Below are 20,366 nucleotides of genomic sequence, written 5' to 3'. Positions count from 1 at the left end.
GGTTATGACTTTATCTGTCATTTCAGTGTTTCTTAAGAAATTTTGTACATCAAAGGCATTTTATGAATTAAATAAGCCCTTTTTTATTTGTTCCCATTTAAATTAAATGAAATTTGGAACTCAAAAAAAGGTGCTGAGGATATGTGAAGGTCTTCATCAATTTATAATAATATATTTTTTTAGATTTTTTAAATGTGTATTTTTATTATTATTTTTTAATTAAAAAAAAAACGTTTTTTTAACGTTTATTTATTTTTGAGACAGGGAGAGACAGAGCATGAACGGGAGAGGGTCAGAGAGAGAGGGAGACACAGAATCTGAAACAAGCTCCAGGCTCTGAGCTGTCAGCACAGAGCCCGACGCGGGGCTCAAACTCACGGACCGCAAGATCATGACCTGAGCCAGAATCGGATGCTTAAATGACTGAGCCACCCAGGCGCCCCTGTATTTATTTTTAAAACAGACAGAGTGCAAGTGGGGGAGAGGCAGAGAGAGAGGGAGACACAGAATTTGAAGCAGGTTCCAGGCTCTGAGCTATCAGCACAGAGCCGGATGCGGGGCCCAAACCCACAAGCTGTCAGATCATGACCTGAGCCGAAGTTGGCACTTAACCAACTGAGCCAACCAGGAGACCCAGGTTTTCACCAATTTAAAACAACAGGGTTACAGGAGAGAATTTTAATTTTTCCTTCCGGTGCATTCCCTTCACAAAAGCAGGTGAACTAAGCTCAGGGACAAATTAAAAACTACATACTAGCTTCTCCTCTGTTTACTTACTCATGTCTTACATACAAGTTAACATATTAGTTGTGTGTGTGTGTGTGTGTGTGTGTGTGTATACATAAACCTCCTTTAAAATCATGACAACTTGTGACATATGTAGCAATCTGAAAGTAAAATGTTTTAAATTCCATCTTTTCCATCACAAACACAGAAATCAGCTTCTCCAGATTAAAAAATGTTGAGGACTCCTAACTCTACATTATCATCAATAATATGCTACAAAAGTACAAAGTACAAATACAACTTGGCTCCAGGTTTTATGTATTTGTAAAGCAATTTTAACTTATAAAAAATTTATGTATGTACCATGAAAATCAGCAATTGATTCCTTTACCCAAATAAGAGACATAGAGACTATATATAAATCAATATCCAATACAGCGAATTTAAATATCAAAGTTAACTGCTGAAGACTATCAAAGTTTACTTGCATAAACACATACTGCTTAAGAAACAGAGCTAAGGAACCATTGCCAAATATTTTAATTATATTCAGAAGTGATATAAAAATGAAATTAATGTTCAAGAATTCAGATGCATCATCTCCAAATCATTGATTAGATTTGGGCAAGTTGGAAGTTCTCATATACTTAAATACTTGGAAACACACCAAGAAATCCACCATTTACAGGTTTAAATTTCAAAGACTGAGAGACATAAAGTTAGATGGAAAGAGAATGAGGCAGATAATCCACAAGAGATAATGAGTATTAGAATATTGATACCAAGTGTTTTTCCTAGTGCTTCATCTACTTTTACATTCTTTTCAGATTATTAGGTCAATAGTTCCAAAAGAAGGAAAGAGAAAGAATAAGGGAGTTATCACGCTGTCTTTTTGTCACTGAGGCAATATGAAAATCTTAACTCAAGTGTAATCTTTATATTTACACAGTGTGCTATGCCACAACCTGCTACAGAACCAAAAGGAGGATGAAAACATAAAAGAATTAGAATAAAAGTAATTTAAGAACTTCAGAAGGTTGTACAACAGATAATTTTTTTTCTAAGCTTTTTAGAATTGGGAAACAGGAGCGATTTTATCTACTTAAGGACAAGTAGAGACTGAGCTCTAGATATACAAGATAATTAAATGAAAATCTTTATATTGAATGATGAAATCTAAAACTAAGTTATATTATCAGTTCATCCACCCAACTACCTATAAACACCCATCTCACTGAACTAAAAAATATGATCCATATTTCAAAAGGCCTTTATTTTAACTTTTGAGTAAATGTATTCCATTCAAAGTTCTTCTTTTTTCAGTCTGTAGTTTAATTTTATAAAATTAAAAAAAAAAAAATGTTTATTTATTTTTGAGAGAGGGACAGAGTGCAAATAGGGGAGGGGCAGAGAGCGAGATGGAGACAGAATCTGAAGCAGGCTCCAGGCTGAGTTGTCAGCACAGAGTCCGACGTGGGGCCTTGAACTCAGGAGCCATGAGATGATGACCTAAGCCAAAGTTGGACACTTAACCAACTGAGCTACCCATGCACCCCTCTGCTGACTGATTCTTAAGTGTATTTATTAGGTCAGGATTCTGAAATCTAAATGGATCCCTAACTTAAGTCAGCGAATCAAACCATCTGATCGTCCTCTGAGTTTAGTTTTCCTGAATAAGCCAGAATGGAGGACAAAACTCATCACCTTCCTCCTCTTTAGATGTCCCTCAAACTCATCATTCAATTCAAATTTTTTCTGAATAGTATTTACCAATAGTGGATTGACTGAAATGTTTAACCTAATAAAAAGAAAACCAAGATACACATAATAAGACATCATTATAACCAAAGTTAAAGGGAAAGGGGTGGAATAAAGACAAAAAACCTGGACAGGATATTTAACTTTATCTAAATAGAAAGAATTCCTGGACTCTAAGCTACAATTTCAGTTCAACAATTGAAAGAATGTAGCCAAACACCCCTAAAAGTCATACTGATGATTAAATCTAACTTTTGAAAGCTTTTCAAACAACAGCTGAAGCAAGAGGTTCTTGTTAAATCCAAAGTGATTCTCTGATAAAGGACATGCACCTACAAGATTCTCAAGAGGCAGAAGGTTTCAGAAAACCAAAAATGGGAAAAGCGAAGGAATTCCTTGACCACTATAATAAGAAATTTTACTCCATGCCCTTCTAAGAGATCTGATTCTGGGCTAGAAAACACACAAAAGAAGGAGGGCAGGGATTACATGGTATATAAGTAAGAGTTGAATTCACTTTTCACTTTGAGTCCCACTTTCTTGACCAAGAACAATAATACCATTTTCTAAGTAGTCTATTAAGTTTTTTTATATCAAATTCTCAAAAAACAGTATCTGTTAAAATAGAATCACTATAATATAAAATGTGCTACTTCATAAATATCTAGTAACACATTACACAGGAAATACACAAATTAAAATCAATTTTCAAGTTTATGGCCATGTAAACAAAACTTCCAAAACCTTGAACTAAGAATATGCAGTACCATGTAGGGGGTACCTGAGTGGCTCAGTTGGTTAAGTGTCTTGACTTCAACTCAGGTCATGATCTCACGGTTCACAGGTTTGAGCCCCGCATCGGGTTCTGGGCTGACAGCTTAGAGCCTGGAACCTGCTTCAGATTCTGTATCTCCCTCTTTCTCCCTGCCCCACCCCTGCTCGCACTCTGCCCCTCCCTCTCTCAAAAATAAACATTAAAAAAAAATGATAAGCAGCAGTATGTCAAGTTTGTGTATATAAACATTTATATCATTAAAATTTGTAATGCATGTTTTAATATTTATAACCTATTCACTTCTAAACTGAACGTGTATTATGTGTATTGCTTATCTCTGTTAAAAAGACATAAATGTACTATAACTTACCCTACACTAAATCAAAGAGTTTTAATTGATTCTCAACTGGGAGAAAAAAAAAGACATCGGAAAAGTCTGAAATCCTAGATACTCTCACTTTTGCCTTTACTTGACTCTCTGCCCCCTAACTGCATCTCTCAATCCCTTTTATCTATTTCTCTAAATTCAAAACTTAAAGTCTGACCGGAGTTTATCTCTACTACTTTAGAAAGGTCTATATATAGGCTGCTATGGTTCTGATTATTAAGTACAGTTCTTAGTTTTTGCACAGAAGTACATAAAAACAAAAAAACCCACAGTACATTAAAGAGCTGCTACTCATGAAAACACATATAATAATTTTCTTTAAATAGTGAGAGGTATAAGCAGCTTCAGCTTTCACCATGCAGTTAGGCTGTTTTGGTTCAAAACCTTTTTCAGATTTCTATTCAGGTAGAGCCTCTCAAATTTATTTTAATAGCCTAAAATTTCTTTTGACTGCTTTTATTCTATAAAATGCAAACATAATCAGACTTTGGCTAACAGAAGCATAAATTTCTTCTTAAGGATCCATGGGAAAAATAAAATGACAAAGAGGTAGAAAGCTAAATGAAAGTAACATACATTAATTTCCATGAATGAAGCAAACCTGAATGAAGTAAAAGAAATGTTCTTACCTGGAAGGTTTCCATCAGTTTCATCAGCACTAGGAAAACTAGCAACACTTGTAGAATCCGAAAGGTCCAAAAGTTTAGCACGCAATTGCTCAATATCACTCTCTTTGCTAGCCAATTGCATCTGAAGCTCATTCCTATGTGTACATTCTTCTACCAATTGCTATTTTTGAAATAAAGAAATCAAAATCAAATTTTCAAATTAAAAATTAAGAATTAATGGAACTATGAAGAATCTAAAGCTAATACTAAAAAATTAGTATAAACTTCATGAATGTTTACTACCACAGATTTTGATACAATTGTAAAAAATGCAAGTTCTCTTCCTCATTAATACATTGCTTGGTAAACTCCTTTTCTCCTTGCTTTCAACAAATTTTGTTTGTATTTTTTAAATATAAAGCATCAAAACACAAAAACCAAACACCTGTTAAAACAGTAGGAAATGCTTTTATGGCTTCAAATGAAACAGTTTAAAAAATATGGAAAGCTTCTCAGGATGGTAAAACCATAAATGGTAGAGAGTCAGTGCTTGTATCCAAGTCAATCTAGGACCAGAGACCAGTTCTCAATTTTGTGCTATTTACAGGCCAGGAAGTATAAAAAAAAATTAAGTTTGATATTTTGATTTCAGAAAAGTGAGTCCTGATTAGAGAAAACAAAAAAATATACAATACTTCAAATCCTCTAACTTAACTGTAGTTAGTATTATACCAGTCATATCTCAATTTTAATCAAAAACCAAAAAGGCAAAACTTCTTTTTGATTCTCTCAAAGGAGCATCTCTAATCAAGCAAATGCTAATGGGTAAAAATTATCATGGTTAATAAGAAATGGAGTATCTTTCTAGTTTTTCAACATCATGGTTCATATTAGAGTAATAATGATCAAACTGTGGAGAGTATAAACCTGAATATGCATTTTTATGCTAAAAATATCTAGAGAAGATCAATAGATAATAGGTATAAACAGACATAACAAATTAAGAAAATAATCCTACACACACACAAACCTTACCGCTTGCATGTCATTCAGTTCCTTCTGATGTTTCACCACCATCTGGTTGAATTTCTCTCTTTCTTGGTTGAGTTCCAGTTGAAGCTTTCGATTTTCCTTTTCTTTCTTTCTCAAATCCTGTGTATTAGCTTTCTTTCTATCAATTTTAAAATCTTTCCGATTCATTATTTCTGCCAACTTGTTAACAGCCTATTCAAATATTCAAATATTATTAAATAAGGATCTATGTTGGAACCATCTGATTTAAATCTCCACTAAAAATGTATTTTCTTCCTCAAAATCAGGAAGGACTATTTTGCGTGGGAAAATCAGAAGAACCTAATAAAGGTTGGAACATAACTGGTAGCACAAGTAACTATTACTGTTTTATCTCATTGTTCAAATGTAAGAACCAGATTAAGTCTTGTAAAAATTCATTTACTGTTCAATAATTATTCAGCATTATACTGTACGTAGGCACTTTGATAGGTACTAGATATAAAGACAAAAAATAGAGTTATGCCTCAAAGGTATCATAGTCTGATGGAGGAGCCAGACAAGCACGCATTATAGTACAGAGTGGTGAGTTAAAAGAAAAGAGGCTAACAATGGTGCTATGGGAGCAGTACCTAATGAGACCTGGGGAAGTCAGGGGTGGCTTCCTGGTGTACCTGCACATGTGTCCACATATGTTTCTTAAAAAGACAAATAAGAGTTGGATAAGCAAAGAAGAAATAGTATTAAAGAGAAGAGCCAAGGAGATGGCATTATAATCAGATGAAACCACACACAGGCAAAAAGGCCCAAGATAATTTTTTTCCTTGGGACAAGTAGGTAAGTAAGGAGACGGTATCTACCAGGCCATACTGAGGCCCTTTTGAATGTAAGAGAGAACAGTGAGGTTAATCCCTTTTGCCAGAAGGAAAGAACATATTCAAATTGAGAAGTGTTAAAAGCATGTGAAATTAAGCTACATAAACTAAAACATAAGTCATGGTATTTTCTGCAATTATGTTTAAAAGAAACTGAAGATTTTTCCATTAAAACAGAAAAAAAGCCCAACTACCATCATTTCCATGTACATTTAGTCCTATCTAGGATGAGGAGCCCATATACATATTTTAATGGAGTAAATGCTTATTTCATTGAACTCATAATGCATATTGTTATTTTTCTAACAGTAAATCTAACATATTAAAAGAAAAATAAAAGACAGAACTATATTATGAAGAAAGTGAAAAGCTCTTGTAGTATCACCCATCAAAGAGTACCTCTGCTAAAGTCTCTTTTTTCAATCTGCTGGGTGTGTATCCTTCTAAACTTTTCCTTATGTATATAAGCTGATTACATGGATATTTAAATTAGAAAATGGGATCATGCTATACATTCTGTGCTGCAACTCGCTTTTTAAATTTAATACTATATCATATATCATGGGAAATACAATTTCCCCATGTCATTACATATATGTCTATTTCATTTATTTTTAATGGCTTCTTTGCTCTGTATTGTATGGATATATTATGATTTATCAATACTATGCTGATGGGTGGTTGGGTTATTTTTATTTTTCACCGTTAAAAATAATGTTGTGGGGTGCCTGGGTGGCTCATTAAGAGTCCGACTTCAGCTCAGGTCATGATCTCGTGGTCCGTGAGTTCGAGCCCGTATCGGGCTCTGTGCTGACCGCTCAGAGCCTGGAGCCTGCTTCAGAATCTGTATCTCCCTTTCTCTCTGGACCTCCCCCACTTGCACTTTCTCTCTCTCTCTCTCTCTCAAAAATAAACATTACAAAAAAAAATGTTGTTGCTGTAGGGGCGCCTGGGTGGCTCAGTCGGTCCGTCATGGCTCAGAGCCTGGAGCCTGCTTTGGATTCTGTGTCTCGGTCTCTCTGCCCTGCCCCCCACTCACGATCTGTCTCTGTCTCTCAAAAATGAATAAACGTTAAAAAAAATTTTTAAAGTTGTTGCTGTAATTACATTTGTATGTGTTTCTTTTGAGCATTTATGGAGTTATGCATACAGGATAAATTCCTAAGTGTGCAGTTACTGGGTTGAAGAATATGCACATTAAAATATGTTATTCTGTTAATTGTTCTCATAGTTTACTCCCTCAAAAACTACACAAATAAATTTCCCTATGTTCTTGCTAAAGAGGAGTATTATATCTCTCTCACTCAAATGTGCCCATTTGTCAAAAAGATACCTCATTATTAGTTTAATTTTTATTTCTTGGTTTATGGTAATGGGTTAGCTTTTTAAAATTCTTTTTTTCTCAAATGTCTCTTATTTTTTTTCATAGAAGATTGTCTTTTTATTTGTAGACCCTCTTTTATTTGTATTTCTCTACATTTGTTGTAAATATTCTTCTTAGTTTGTTTTCTTTCAACTTATGTTGTTTTGGGCTCCACAGACCTGAATTTTTATGTAATAAATGTCAATCCTTTTCTTCATGGTCTATGTTTTGATGTAAAAGTAAGTATAATCCTTCTACTGAAGGATTTTCAACAGGTATTAAATACATTTTTGAAGGATTAATCTAGTTGCAACATGAAAAACTGCTGAGAGGGAGAGTAGATAAGTGGTAAAAAAGCTAATATAATCATTTAATAAAAAGTAAAAAATATTTATTTTACCATAAAAATCAACTGGGGTACACAGTACCTTATGAAGAATTTAAACTACTGTATAAGTTAGTAAAATGACAAGATACCAAGTTTTAGTAAAAATGTGAACTGCATCATTAAATACATAGCAAAATGATACAGTCACCCCTATAGTTTCTTACTTACTCCTAGTTCTTCTCTCTTGGCTTTAGTCAAGTATTTTCTCTTCATTAAGTTTTCCTACTGTCAATTAATTATAGGTCTTCTGTACAATCTAAAACATGTTCTTACTAGTCAAATGACTAGACAAGCTACTTTCTGAACTCAATTAAAATCCAATTTCCTGAAAAAGACTTCTATATTTAATGAAGAAAGAGTATTACATTATTTGTTCCAGTGAAAAGACTGAACATTACAACCTAAGTTTTAAGAAAAAGTTCACAAAGAGCAAATGTTACCTTCTGAATATATGATACTCAAATACAAACATATGGAAAAGGCTGAGAGAGAATGTATACCTGTGTTTTAAGGGTTCTTTCTGTACTGATATTCTTTTCATAGGTAGCCTTAAGATTACTGATCTCTTCCTCTTTCTTCAGTTTATATTCTGTTAGCAAATTATATAAAGTGTTATTATATGACATTAAATTTCTGCATTCAAAATTAATGCTCTTAATTATGCAAATTAGTTTATACATCATAACTTTTAATAACTTCATTAAGATAATTCTTTTTTGTTGTTTTATTGAGGTATAATTGACAAATAAATTTGTAAGATATTTAAGTTATACAATATGATAATTTGATAGATGTAAACATTGTGAAAGGATTCTCCCATCAAGTTCATTAACATATCCATCACCTCACATATTTACCATTTTCTGAGATGAGAACATTTAAGTTCTACTAAGATAATTCTTAAGGCTACAGAAGCTATTTAACATATGAAAACAAATATTTCAAAAACCTAATACACAATATAAATAGCTAAGATTTACCTCTGAACTTGATTAAACATAATTAAAACAAAACAAAACAAAACAAAAAACCTTACATACCTTCCTCTGTCCTCCTCATTTTATCAGTTAGCTCTTCATTTTCTTTTCTTAATAATTCAAGATCTTTGGTTAGCATGCTGTTTGTTTCTTCAAGCTTAACAAAACACACAAAGGTTTAAGTTACCTTCACTTTGCTAGTCTCTTATTTAAAACAGTAACTTCAAAAAAAAAATACTTCACATTCTCCATAGATGAGGACAGATCAAACGCTGCTTTATTCTGAAAATGCCCGGTTTCCGGTTTAACATATGTGGATATAATTAAATTCAAAATATTTTAAAACAATTGTTAGCTTCTAAAAATACTTCAGCTGGTGTGTATGTGTGTGTGTTTTTGTGAAAGGAAGAAAAAAATGTAATGGAAGGAGAACGACTACAAACTTGGGAAATTTAAATTTAGGTTTCTAGCTCTGTGATTCTTAGCAAGTCACAATGCTTTTGGGCCTCAATTCCTTCATCTGAATAATGATGATGAAAACGACAATTAAAACATTTTACTTTCAGTAATGTACTACTTATTCACCATTCTATGTATATTATTTCACTTAATGTTCATAAGAATCTTGTGGAATAGGTATTATTTCTTTTTCTTTTTTTTAAGTAAACCCTATGCCCAATGTGGGGCTTGAACTCACAACCCTGAGATCAAGAGTTGCATGCTCTACTGATTGAGCCAGCCAGGCACCCCAAATATTATTTCTATTTTATAGATGAGGAATCTGAGGCTTAGAGAAGTTAATGCACATTGCCAAGACCATGTAACTTCTTAAAGGCAAAGCTAAGATTTAAACCCAGGACTACCTACACCACAGCACTTGATGGTAACTTCAAAAGAAGAAAAATCTAACTCCCCCTCCCATTCCCATCATCTATATAGAGAACAGTATAAATTTCAGGAATAGTTAATTATAGTATTGGTTTTCTATAATTAATTTGTAAATATCCATAAAGAATTTCTCATCCCCAAATAGTTTCTCTGAACTTTACAGAATTCTGGCCATAAAACAAGCTGCAATGTATTAAGATAATACAACAAATGAATTTAAGCTAAGCATTTCCTTACATAAAATATATTAAGATCTATAGCCAGAAAGAGAAAAAGTATATTACACTGAAAAAGAATTTCAGTCATTAACAATGGTTTTGGATTATATGAACTATTTTATACAGGAGTACAGACTGACCACTGTGTATAAGTAAAGTCAAAGTAAATACACATGCATACATATTCACCTTACCCTAACACTTTAGGATGTGGCCTATTTTTATTTAATTTTAGTCATAAACCTTACGTGAAAACCACACTTACCCGACTAACAGTGTGATCTTTATCTGTAATCTCCTGTCTATTTCTTGAGGCAGCTTTCTTGCTTTCTTGGGTCAATTCAAAATACTGTTCTTCCAGAAGCCCTCGAGCCAACTGCTCAGACTCGGCTTTTGTTTCTGCTAGATCCAACTGAGTAGTAAGAGTTTCTCTGCAACAGATTTATAAGAGAAATGGATATAAAGAAATTCAGTTATTCTTTCAACTTAATGATATGCTTAAAAAGACAACTATATTTAAATAATAATAATTCATTGCTTAAATAAAATCCATTACTTGAATCCACTTGAAAAGTTCTATATAAATAATATATTTAACCTCTCAGACTCTGAAAAACTATAAATGTAAATAACTCTTTAATTTTGTATCTGCTATTGTGCTTAATTAAGAAAAGTTAATAAAGCAATGGCAAGTAGTCTACTTTTGAAAAGGAAACTGTTGTGGATTAGAATGGAAGGTAGCATGGCACAGGAGAAAAATAATAGTCTTGTAAACCAGGAGGCCAGACCTAGACCCTTATCCCTATTCTATCACTAACTAATTGGGCAAGGACCCTGGGCAAATTTCTTACATTTCCTAGAGCTCAATTTAATCAAATCTGTAAAATGAGAGTTAAGCTAAATGATTTTTGAGGTTCCTTCCAGTTCGGAAAATTTAATGAGATTATGAAGACTTATAAACAGATATTTAAACCACTATAAACTGTTCCAAGAATGCTCCTTGGGAATAACACTTTAAAACTTTTTTGGAATTGACATTCAGACCAGGACCAAATCATTCCAGTTTGCTTGCTCTTCCTGAAGAAGCTATCTTGGTCATAAATGTACCCCCCTATATACAGTAGGTGCTCAAAAAATGTTTGCTAAGTGAATAAATGACTTCCACCTATTTTTTACTAAGGGAATAATACAAATGAAATTTTCTGTCTCAAGCCTCTCTCAAGAGGGAGATATATACTAGCTACAGAAAAAAAAAAAAAAGAATATTCATTCATTTGTCCAAAAAACATTTACCTAAATGGTTACTATGTGCTAAATATGGTTGTACTAAGTAAGACATACACTAGTAACAAAGTCTCTGCCCTCAGGAAGCATACATTAGTGGGGTGAAAATGGTCAATTTAAAAAATGAGCAAGTAATATACAGTATCCATAGAGAACACAATAAAATGAAAAAGGTAGAAGAAGCTGTGAATGTGGTATTTTATATAGGGTGATCAAGGAGGCCTCTCTGCTAAGAAGACATGTGAGAAGAAATATGAAGGAAGGGAATGAGCTACGCGTATCTCAAAAGTGGTAAGGTGGAAGAAACATCTGATGAGAAATGCCCTAAGTTCGGTCTGAAAGAAGTTAGTGTACGTGAAGTGGGAGATCGAGGAAAGTTGTGAGAAATGTATTAAAAGAAGTTGGAAGAGATAAAGATCTTATAAGGCTTTCTAAAACAGTATACGGAACTTTGGTTTTACTCTGAATATTCTGTTTTTAAAAGATCATTCTGGGGGCACCTGGGTGGCTCAGTCGGTTAAGCGGCTGACTTCGGCTCAGGTCACGATCTCATGGTCCGTGAGTTCGAGACCCGTGTCAGGCTCTGTGCTGACATCTCAGAGCCTGGAGCCTGTTTCAGATTCTGTGTCTCCCTCTCTCTGACCCTCCCCCGTTCATGCTCTGTCTCTCTCTGTGTCAAAAATAAATAAACGTTAAAAAAAAAAAATTAAAAAAAAAAAGATCATTCTGGTTGCTGTATTAAGATCAGACTGTAGGGGGACAATGGCAGAAGTAGGGATATTAGTTAGGAGGCTACTGAAATTATCAAGATTGGAGATGGTCTGGATCAGGCTGGTAAATGGTACAAGTCATGAGAAATGATCAGATTCTGAATATGATTTCAAATTACAGCTAGGAAGACTTATTAATGGATTGCATGTAGAGTATAAGAAGAAAAAAGAGTCTAGAATAACTTCCAAGTTTTTTATTTAAACAACAGGAAATAATAGGATTGCTAATACCAAAATGGGGAAAACAGGGTGCAGCAGGTTGGCAGAGTAAAGGAATCAAGAATTTTTTCTGGACATGTTACAAATGAAATGCTTATTAAACACTCAAGTGGAGATGTCAAATAGATGGCTGGACATACAAGTCTGGAATTCAGGGGAGAATGTGCTTACACACTGATGCTATTTAAAGCCATGAGACTGGATGAAAACAAGGAGGGAGTGATCCCTTGGGCCCTCCAAACTTTAAAGGTCTCAGAGAGGGGAAGGGACAAAGGAGCAAAGGAGGTTAAGAGTAGCCAGTTCAATAACAAAAATACCATGTGGTGGTCCGAGAAGCCAAATGAAGAAATTTCATAGAGAGAGTAATGGACTATGTCAACTGCTACTGTTAAATAAGATAAAGACTGAGAACGGACAATTGTCTTTAACTATTAGGAAGTCATCAGTAACCTTGAGAAGGGTTATTTTGATAGAGCGATGAATGCAAAAGTTTGACTGGAATGAGCTGGAGAGACAAAGGGAGAAGAGAACCTGAAGATAAATGGTATGTCACTTTTCTTTCTTTTCTCTTTTTTAAAGTTTTATTTATTTATTTTGAGAGACAGAGAGAGAGAGAAAGCATGAGCAGGGAAGGGGCAAAAAGAGGTAGAGAGAACCCCAAGCAGGCTCTGCACTATGATTTCCGTGAGATCATGACCTGAGGTGAAATCAAGAATCCAATGCTTAACTGACTGAGCTACCCAGGTGCCCAGGCATGTAACTTTTTAAAAAAATTTATCTATTTATTTAACTTAAAAAATATTTATTTTTGAGAGAGAGAGAGAGAGAGAGGTAGAGAGAGAGGAGGACAGAGGATCTGAAGTAGGCTCTGTGCTGACAGGAGACAGCCCCATGCAGGGCTCAAATTCACAAACGGTGAGATCATGACCTCAGCCAAAGTCGGATGCTCAACCGACTGAGTCACCCAGGCGCCCCCGGTATGTCACTTTTCAAATAAGTTTGCCATAAAAGGAAGCAGAAAAATATGATGGCAGGTGGAAGTGAATATGTGCTCAAAAGATGGTTATTTTTTACAGAGACGTTTACCTGTATGCAATAAAAATGACTACAGAAAGGAAAAAATTGATGTAGGAAAGGTGAAGATTACTGGAGTCATGTTCCTAAGTAGGCAGAAAGGGATGGGATCAAGGGGCTGCCTTAGTTAAAAGCACATTTTGTCCATTTACATCAATCAGAAGGAAGGCAGGGTTTATTGGTACAGATGTAGACAGATTAGTAGGTTGTGAGGGTAGAAGACAGTAGAAGTTCTCTGACTTCCAGGAAGCAAGACCATTTGTTGAGTGTGAGGATGAGGACAGGTTGTTGAAGATCTAGGAGGAAGGAGAAGATATGAAATATGTGTCTCAAAGCATAGGGAAGTTAGTATGTTAGGAAAAGAAGCGAAGTACTGCCAATGGTAAGTCTATGATCCTAGCGGTGGTTCTGCACTATTATACACAGGGCTTCACACTGGTAACACTCTTATCTGAGCTTACTGCTTTGTATTAAATTCAAATAAAAGTAAGTTATAATTTAAAATTCCAGAAAACCTATTTATCCCAAATTATAGTCCTATCCCTGGCTATGCAACTGTGCAAGAGAAAGCAAGAAACAATGAGATGGTTCAGGGTAAAATTGTCCACAACTACAACCATCCAGACTTCCTTCACAGCTCTCCATAATGAAAGACCTGTCTTTACTGACTCCTAGGGCCAATCTATCACCTTTATTCTCCCGTTTCCTTAATGAAATCAATTAACAACTTCTTTTTCTTCTAGGATGTAAGATTATAAGCAGGGACTTTGTTCTTGTTCACTGCTGTATTCCAAATGCCCAGAAAAGTCTCTGGCCCATAAAAAAGTGCTTAGAAATTTTGTTTCAATCAATGGATAGAGGTGTAACTTTTCTCATTCTGATTTCCTTTCCATGCCTTTAAATATGCTCAAATTTCTACTATCTTTAAAAAGAGATGGCTCTCTTTCACCTTCTCCTCCAGTTAGGGCTCCATCTCTATCTCCTTGCCTTAACACTCACGTTTCTTAAATTAAAAAAAAAAAATTATTTATTTTAAGAGAGAAGGAGAGAGTGTGTGTGTGCGCATGTGAGCAGGGGACGGGGAGAGAGAGGAGAAAGAGAATCCAAAGCAGGCTCCACATTCTCAGCTCAGAGCCTCACATGGGGCTCAAACCCACAAACTGTGAGATCATGACCTGAGCCAAAATCACGAGTCGGATGCTCAACTGACTGAGCCACCCAAGCACATCGAATTTTTAAATTTAACAAATATTTACTGACCATCTACAATGTTCTAGGTACAATTCCAGGTGCTACACATATAGCAGTGAATCAGAGTTAAGGACAAAACATTTGAAAATTCCTTTCTTCACTGCTAAATTCTAGCAGAAAGATAAAAACAGCAAGTAAAATAAAATAAGTAAGCAAATTCTATAATATACTGGGAAGGGATAAGTACTGCAGAGAAAAATAAAACAGGGAAGGAAGTACTGAAGGTAGCAAGGTAATGGGGTGGGGGATGTTTGCAATTTTAAGGATTATTTAGGGAAGGCCTCTCTGAGATGACAGTCAGACCTAGACCCAGAGAGGGTGAAGAGGCAGGCTGTGTGGATATTCAGAGAAAATGTTCCAGGTGGAGGGAAATGCAAGTCAAGAAGCCCTGAGGCAGGAGAGTAACTGACTAGTTTGTTGAATTGTAAGGAGGTAATGTGGCTATTGTCTACATTCTGTCTCTACTTCTACCCTTACCATTAATGTCTCAATCTACTTTAGTATCCATTGTCATTACTATTTAGGAACTGTTCTCAATAAGATAACTAACAACCTTAAATATAATGGACAATGTATTTTTAACTTGACCTTTTTGAGTATTTGGCACTTTAAATCACTTTCTCTTCTTTGAAATATTCTATTTCCCTTAGCTTTTGTGATACCTTATCTGCTTGTCTTCTTGTATTACTGGTGATTTACTTTCTCTTCCTTTGCCCATTCCTTAAAAGTATAGGCACTAGAAGTCTGTTCTTAGCTTTTATGTCTTCTCATCATCCTACACTAGGGGTTACAACTTAGTACCTGAGAGGGTCAAATGAGTCCACATAAGTGTTCCTCCAACTCCCTCCAGACACACAACAATTAAATCTGGGCCAACATTTTACATAAAAATTCAGATTTCTGGCTTCTCTTGAAAAACTAGATTTTGTGGCAGCAAGTGGTTAGAACTGATATGAACTCCTCAGTTTGTTATAATATTCACAACTCACAAAATGAGCTAGTACCCAACTAGCTTCAAATCAGTTACATATATGGTACCATAGGTTCATGAGTTTATACAATCACCTTAACAAATCTCATCTATCTCTGTCTCAGTATATCTCTGTTTCAGTATACAATGAATGTCAAATCAACTTCAAGTCCTTACCTTTCTTCTGAGCTCTGATGCAATAAACCCAAGTGCTTGGAATCCATTCTTTGGATATCCCATAGGCACCTCAAACTCAATTGGTCTGAAATGGAAATAATCTTATCTCCCCTCATTTCATAAACTTGGCATTCTTTAACTCAGGGATTAGTGCTACCATCAACCCAAATGCCTTGGTCAGAAACTTGAGAACCCACCTGAAAATTTCCCCAACTTTTATCCCCATACTCCCATATCTACAGGTCCTATTGCTTCTACTTCTATTTTTCCCATGTACTTGCCTCCCCTTTACTGTCAATTTCCACTATAATTTTACATCTAGGGATGCCTGGGTGGCTCAGTCAGTTAAGTGTCCGATTCCTGACTCTGGCTCAGGTTCGTGAGATTGAGCCCCATGTTGGGCTCCGTGCTTCTCTCTCTGCCCCTCCCCTGCCCACACACACACACACTCTCTCAAAATAAACAAACATTAATTAAGTTTTACATCTAGATTTTCCAATGGCTACATAATTCAACTTCCTGTATCCACCAGTTTTGCCTCACTCTAATCCATTCTCTAAAGAGTGAAACTTTTTAAATTACCACCTTGTCAATCCCTAGCAATTTGTCATAGACACCTAACTTAATTATAGCTGTCTGCTGACTAGATTCTGAAGTACTGGAGGGTAAGAACTGTAACTTACTAATAATTATATCACTCACATGAATCATAGTACTTAGCACAATACCAGTTACCAATATGTTTCTGTTAAATAGATCAAACAAGAACAAACATATCAACCCCATGAAACAATATATCTGAACACCCTTCATAGTGAATGCACACAACCTGGGATTGTACAGTACACTGTAGATACCATACAAATGATAGACAATAGATTATATAAAAGGGGTCTACCACTGTCCCAGAGATTAACCAGGAAAAAAGTATCTTCGCTCCTACCTTAGATTCCACTAAAAATATTAAGTATGTAAGCACTGAGTGTCCATAGTTGCTAACAACACAAGGAGGCAACTGGATAGTACAAGGTACAAGGTAGTCTTCACCTTTCTACCAATCAGATTTGAATATGACTAATACTCCAGATTAGGAATGTCCAATAAAACTTTCTATGAGGATAGAAATGTTCTTGGGGCTCCTGGGTGACTCAGTCAGTTAAGCTTCAGACTTCGGCTCAGGTGATGATTTTATCATGCTTTGTGAGTCTGAGCCCTGCGTCAGGCTCTGGGTATAGATAGCTCAGAGCCTAGAGGCTACTTCGGATTCTGTGTCTCCCTCTCTCTCCGCCTCTCTCCCACTTGCACTCTGTCTCTCTCTCAAAAATAAACATTTAAAAAAAAAAAAAAAAAGAAAAATTCTATATACCTGTGCTAATATGGTAGATGCTAGCCACATGTTAACTGTTGAGCACCTGAAATATGGCTAGTACACCTGAGAAACTAAAATTTAAACTTCATTTAAATACACTAAAGCGGGGCGCCTGGGTGGCGCAGTTGGTTAAGTGTCTGACTTCAGCCAGGTCACGATCTCGCGGTCTGTGAGTTCGAGCCCCGCGTCAGGCTCTGGGCTGATGGCTCAGAGCCTGGAGCCTGTTTCCGATTCTGTGTCTCCCTCTCTCTCTGCCCCTCCCCCGTTCATGCTCTGTCTCTCTCTGCCCCAAAAATAAATAAAAAACGTTGAAAAAAAAATTAAAAAAAAAAAAATAAATACACTAAAGCTTGAATTTAAATGGCTATATAAGACTAGGGGCTACCATGTTGCACAGTGCAGCTTTAGATTTAACCATGAAGCACAGGGGCGCCTGGGTGGTGCAGTCGGATAAGCGTCCGACTTCAGCCAGGTCACGATCTCGCGGTCCGGGAGTTCGAGCCCCGCGTCAGGCTCTGGGCTGATGGCTCAGAGCCTGGAGCCTGTTTCCGATTCTGTGTCTCCCTCTCTCTCTGACCCTCCCCCGTTCATGCTCTGTCTCTCTCTGTCCCAAAAATAAAAATAAAAAAATGTTGAAAAAAAAAAATTTAACCATGAAGCACAGAAGGAGGACAAAAATGTTCAACTAATATGGAAATGGAATCAATAAAATCACAACTGAGGAAAATACACAGGAAAAATGATCCAGTTCCTTCAACAAGTAAGTGTCAGGATAGTGATTACCCTAGTGGTGGGGAGGGAAGAAGGCATAATGAGGAGGGGGAATACAGTGGGCTTCTAAAGTGGATAGCAAGGTTCTGTCTCTTTCATGGGTGGTATTATAGTATCATAATAATTTATAATTCATAAAACTGTACATGTTTTAATATTTAATGTATTTGTTCAATAATAAAATGGTTACACTTTTACAATTTCTATATGGAAAGAGAATATAAAAATGTCAGAAAACTAGTTCTAATGTCTGTTCCCTCTAGCTATGAGAAGTTGTTAACACTTAAATAGCTTTAGGTCTTCTCCTTCTTAGGCCCTAAGCACACATGCACACACGGAACTTAACCTAAGAATACTAAGAGGAAGACCCTAAATACCTTTACCTAGCATAAAATAATGATGTGCAAATACAGCATGAACGATTTATATACAAATAGATGTTTAAAGATTGAGACCCTTGAAAACAATTTATTGTCACAGTTTAGTGAATCTCTACACAATTGCCATAGTATTAACATATTAAATTATTTTTTCAACATGAAAGGAAATTTTAGCCTAAATTTAGTTTTATTTGTTCTGAATTAGCCCAATAAGATTTGCTATACCACTTCTATCAGAATAAAGGCACATCTACTCTCTACCTTTAAACTTAAAGAATGCTAAGTTTCTCGGGGCGCCTGGGTGGCGCAGTCGGTTGGGCGTCCGACTTCAGCCAGGTCACGATCTCACGGTCTGTGAGTTCGAGCCCCGCGTCGGGCTCTGGGTTGATGGCTCGGAGCCTGGAGCCTGTTTCCGATTCTGTGTCTCCCTCTCTCTCTGCCCCTCCCCCGTTCATGCTCTGTCTCTCTCTGTCCCAAAAATAAATAAACGTTGAAAAAAAAAAATTAAAAAAAAAAAGAATGCTAAGTTTCTCAAGGATCCACATGAGAGTGAAAACATATGGTATCTGTCTTTCCCTGTATGACTTATTTCACTTAGCATAGCACTCTCCAGTTCCATCCACGTTGCTACAAAAGGCCATATTTCATTCTTTCTCATTGCTATGTTTTCACTCTTATGTGGATCCTCAGAAACTTAACAGAAGACCATAGGGGAGGGGAAGGGAAAAAAAAGTTAGAGAGGGAGAGAGCCAAGCCATAAGAGACTCTTAAAAACTGAGAATAAACTGAGGATTGATGGGAAGTGTGAGGGAGTGAAGGGTGGGTGATGGGCACTGAGGAGAGCACCTGTTGGGAGGAGCACTGGGTGTTGTATGGAAACCAATTTGACAATAAATATCATATTAAAAAAAAAAAAACTTAAAGAATGCTATGATGTAGTAGTGATTCTTGTTCTAAAGAAAAATGGACATACTTTTCATTTTGTAGTTCCTGTATTTTCTTTAAATTTTCTCTGTTTTTTTCTTCAATTTCTTCCTTAAGTTCCTTTACTTGGGTTTTATAAAGTGTCTGCAAAACAAGTGATTAGAAGAAATAAGTGTTTATGAGGAGTTTGGTAGTTTCCTATAAAGTTAAACAACATATGATCCAACAATTCCACTCCCAAGTATTTACCCAAGACAAATGCAAATATGTATCTATATAAAATCTTGTCAATGAATTTTCACAGCAGCTTTATTTCAAATTGTAAACAGATGAATGCAATGAAAAGGAATTACTACTGATACAAACAACATGATAAACCTAAAAAATATTTTCCTGAAAGAAACCAGGTGCTAAAAAGTACATATTGCATGATTCCATGTACATGCAATCCTAGAACAGGTGACAATAATCAATTGTGACAGAAAGCAACTAAGCGGTTACTTGCAAATAGAGGTAAGTGGAGCAGATTGACTACAAAAGGCCACTAGGAATGGTGAAGGAAAAGTTTTATATGTTGATTGTTGTGGTGGTAACACAGCATACAGATTTGTCAAAACTCATCAACACATACACTTATAATGGTTACAATGAAGTATATAGAAATTATATCTCAAAAACATTAAAAGTTATATTGGTTTGGGAAAACATTATAAAGAAACTTAGCAAGTTTACTCATTTAAAAGATCAATTCTTTTTTTTTTTTAATTTTTTTTAACATTTATTTATTTTTGAGACAGAGAGAGACAGAGCATGAACGGGGAAGGGGCAGAGAGACAGGGAGACACAGAATCGGAAGCAGGCTCCAGGCTCTGAGCCATCAGCCCAGAGCCCGACGCGGGGCTCGAACTCATGGACCATGAGATCGTGACCTGAGCCGAAGTCGGACGCCCAACCGACTGAGCCACCCAGGCACCCCTAAAAGATCAATTCTTGAAGTGAATAATGCTAGAGAAACCACTTCTCTTTTGGGTGGGTGGGATTGAGTGGATGGTTGAGAGATGTACATAAAATACCCACAAACAAGATTTATCAAACGTTCTGTTAACACACAAATAATATATATTTATTATAAAACAATGATTCTTACAAAATTCATTCGGCTTCTGCCAACTCTATCAACAAATATTAATTTTTTTTTGAGA

At 35.7% G+C, this 20,366-nt stretch overlaps 1 protein-coding gene and 1 long non-coding RNA gene across 4 annotated transcripts in view; one reads left to right on the top strand and one right to left on the bottom strand.

Annotated features, from left to right (window-relative positions):
- Window positions 1–20,366, bottom strand: part of ROCK1 (Rho associated coiled-coil containing protein kinase 1) — a 163,409-nt gene that overhangs the window by 12,665 nt on the left and 130,378 nt on the right. For all 3 annotated transcript variants that reach the window (XM_040479259.1, XM_040479261.1, XM_040479260.1), the window contains exons 22-27: window positions 19,214–19,308; window positions 10,241–10,406; window positions 8,933–9,026; window positions 8,393–8,481; window positions 5,291–5,479; window positions 4,277–4,436 (exon numbers count right to left, since the gene is read on the bottom strand). In XM_040479259.1, coding sequence (XP_040335193.1) covers window positions 4,277–4,436; window positions 5,291–5,479; window positions 8,393–8,481; window positions 8,933–9,026; window positions 10,241–10,406; window positions 19,214–19,308 — 793 coding nt within the window. The remainder of the gene's footprint in view (window positions 1–4,276; window positions 4,437–5,290; window positions 5,480–8,392; window positions 8,482–8,932; window positions 9,027–10,240; window positions 10,407–19,213; window positions 19,309–20,366) is intronic.
- Window positions 12,458–20,366, top strand: part of LOC121033119 (uncharacterized) — a 52,162-nt gene continuing 44,253 nt past the window's right edge. The window contains exon 1 of the long non-coding RNA XR_005791712.1: window positions 12,458–12,792. This is a non-coding gene — a long non-coding RNA (uncharacterized LOC121033119). The remainder of the gene's footprint in view (window positions 12,793–20,366) is intronic.

This window comes from Herpailurus yagouaroundi, unplaced genomic scaffold (assembly GCF_014898765.1).
Source record: "Herpailurus yagouaroundi ecotype Mexico unplaced genomic scaffold, PumYag 142, whole genome shotgun sequence".
Classification (NCBI taxonomy): Eukaryota; Metazoa; Chordata; class Mammalia; order Carnivora; family Felidae; genus Herpailurus; species Herpailurus yagouaroundi.
Note: the sequence above shows the minus strand (reverse complement) of the source record. Positions and strands in the feature narration are given on the sequence as shown.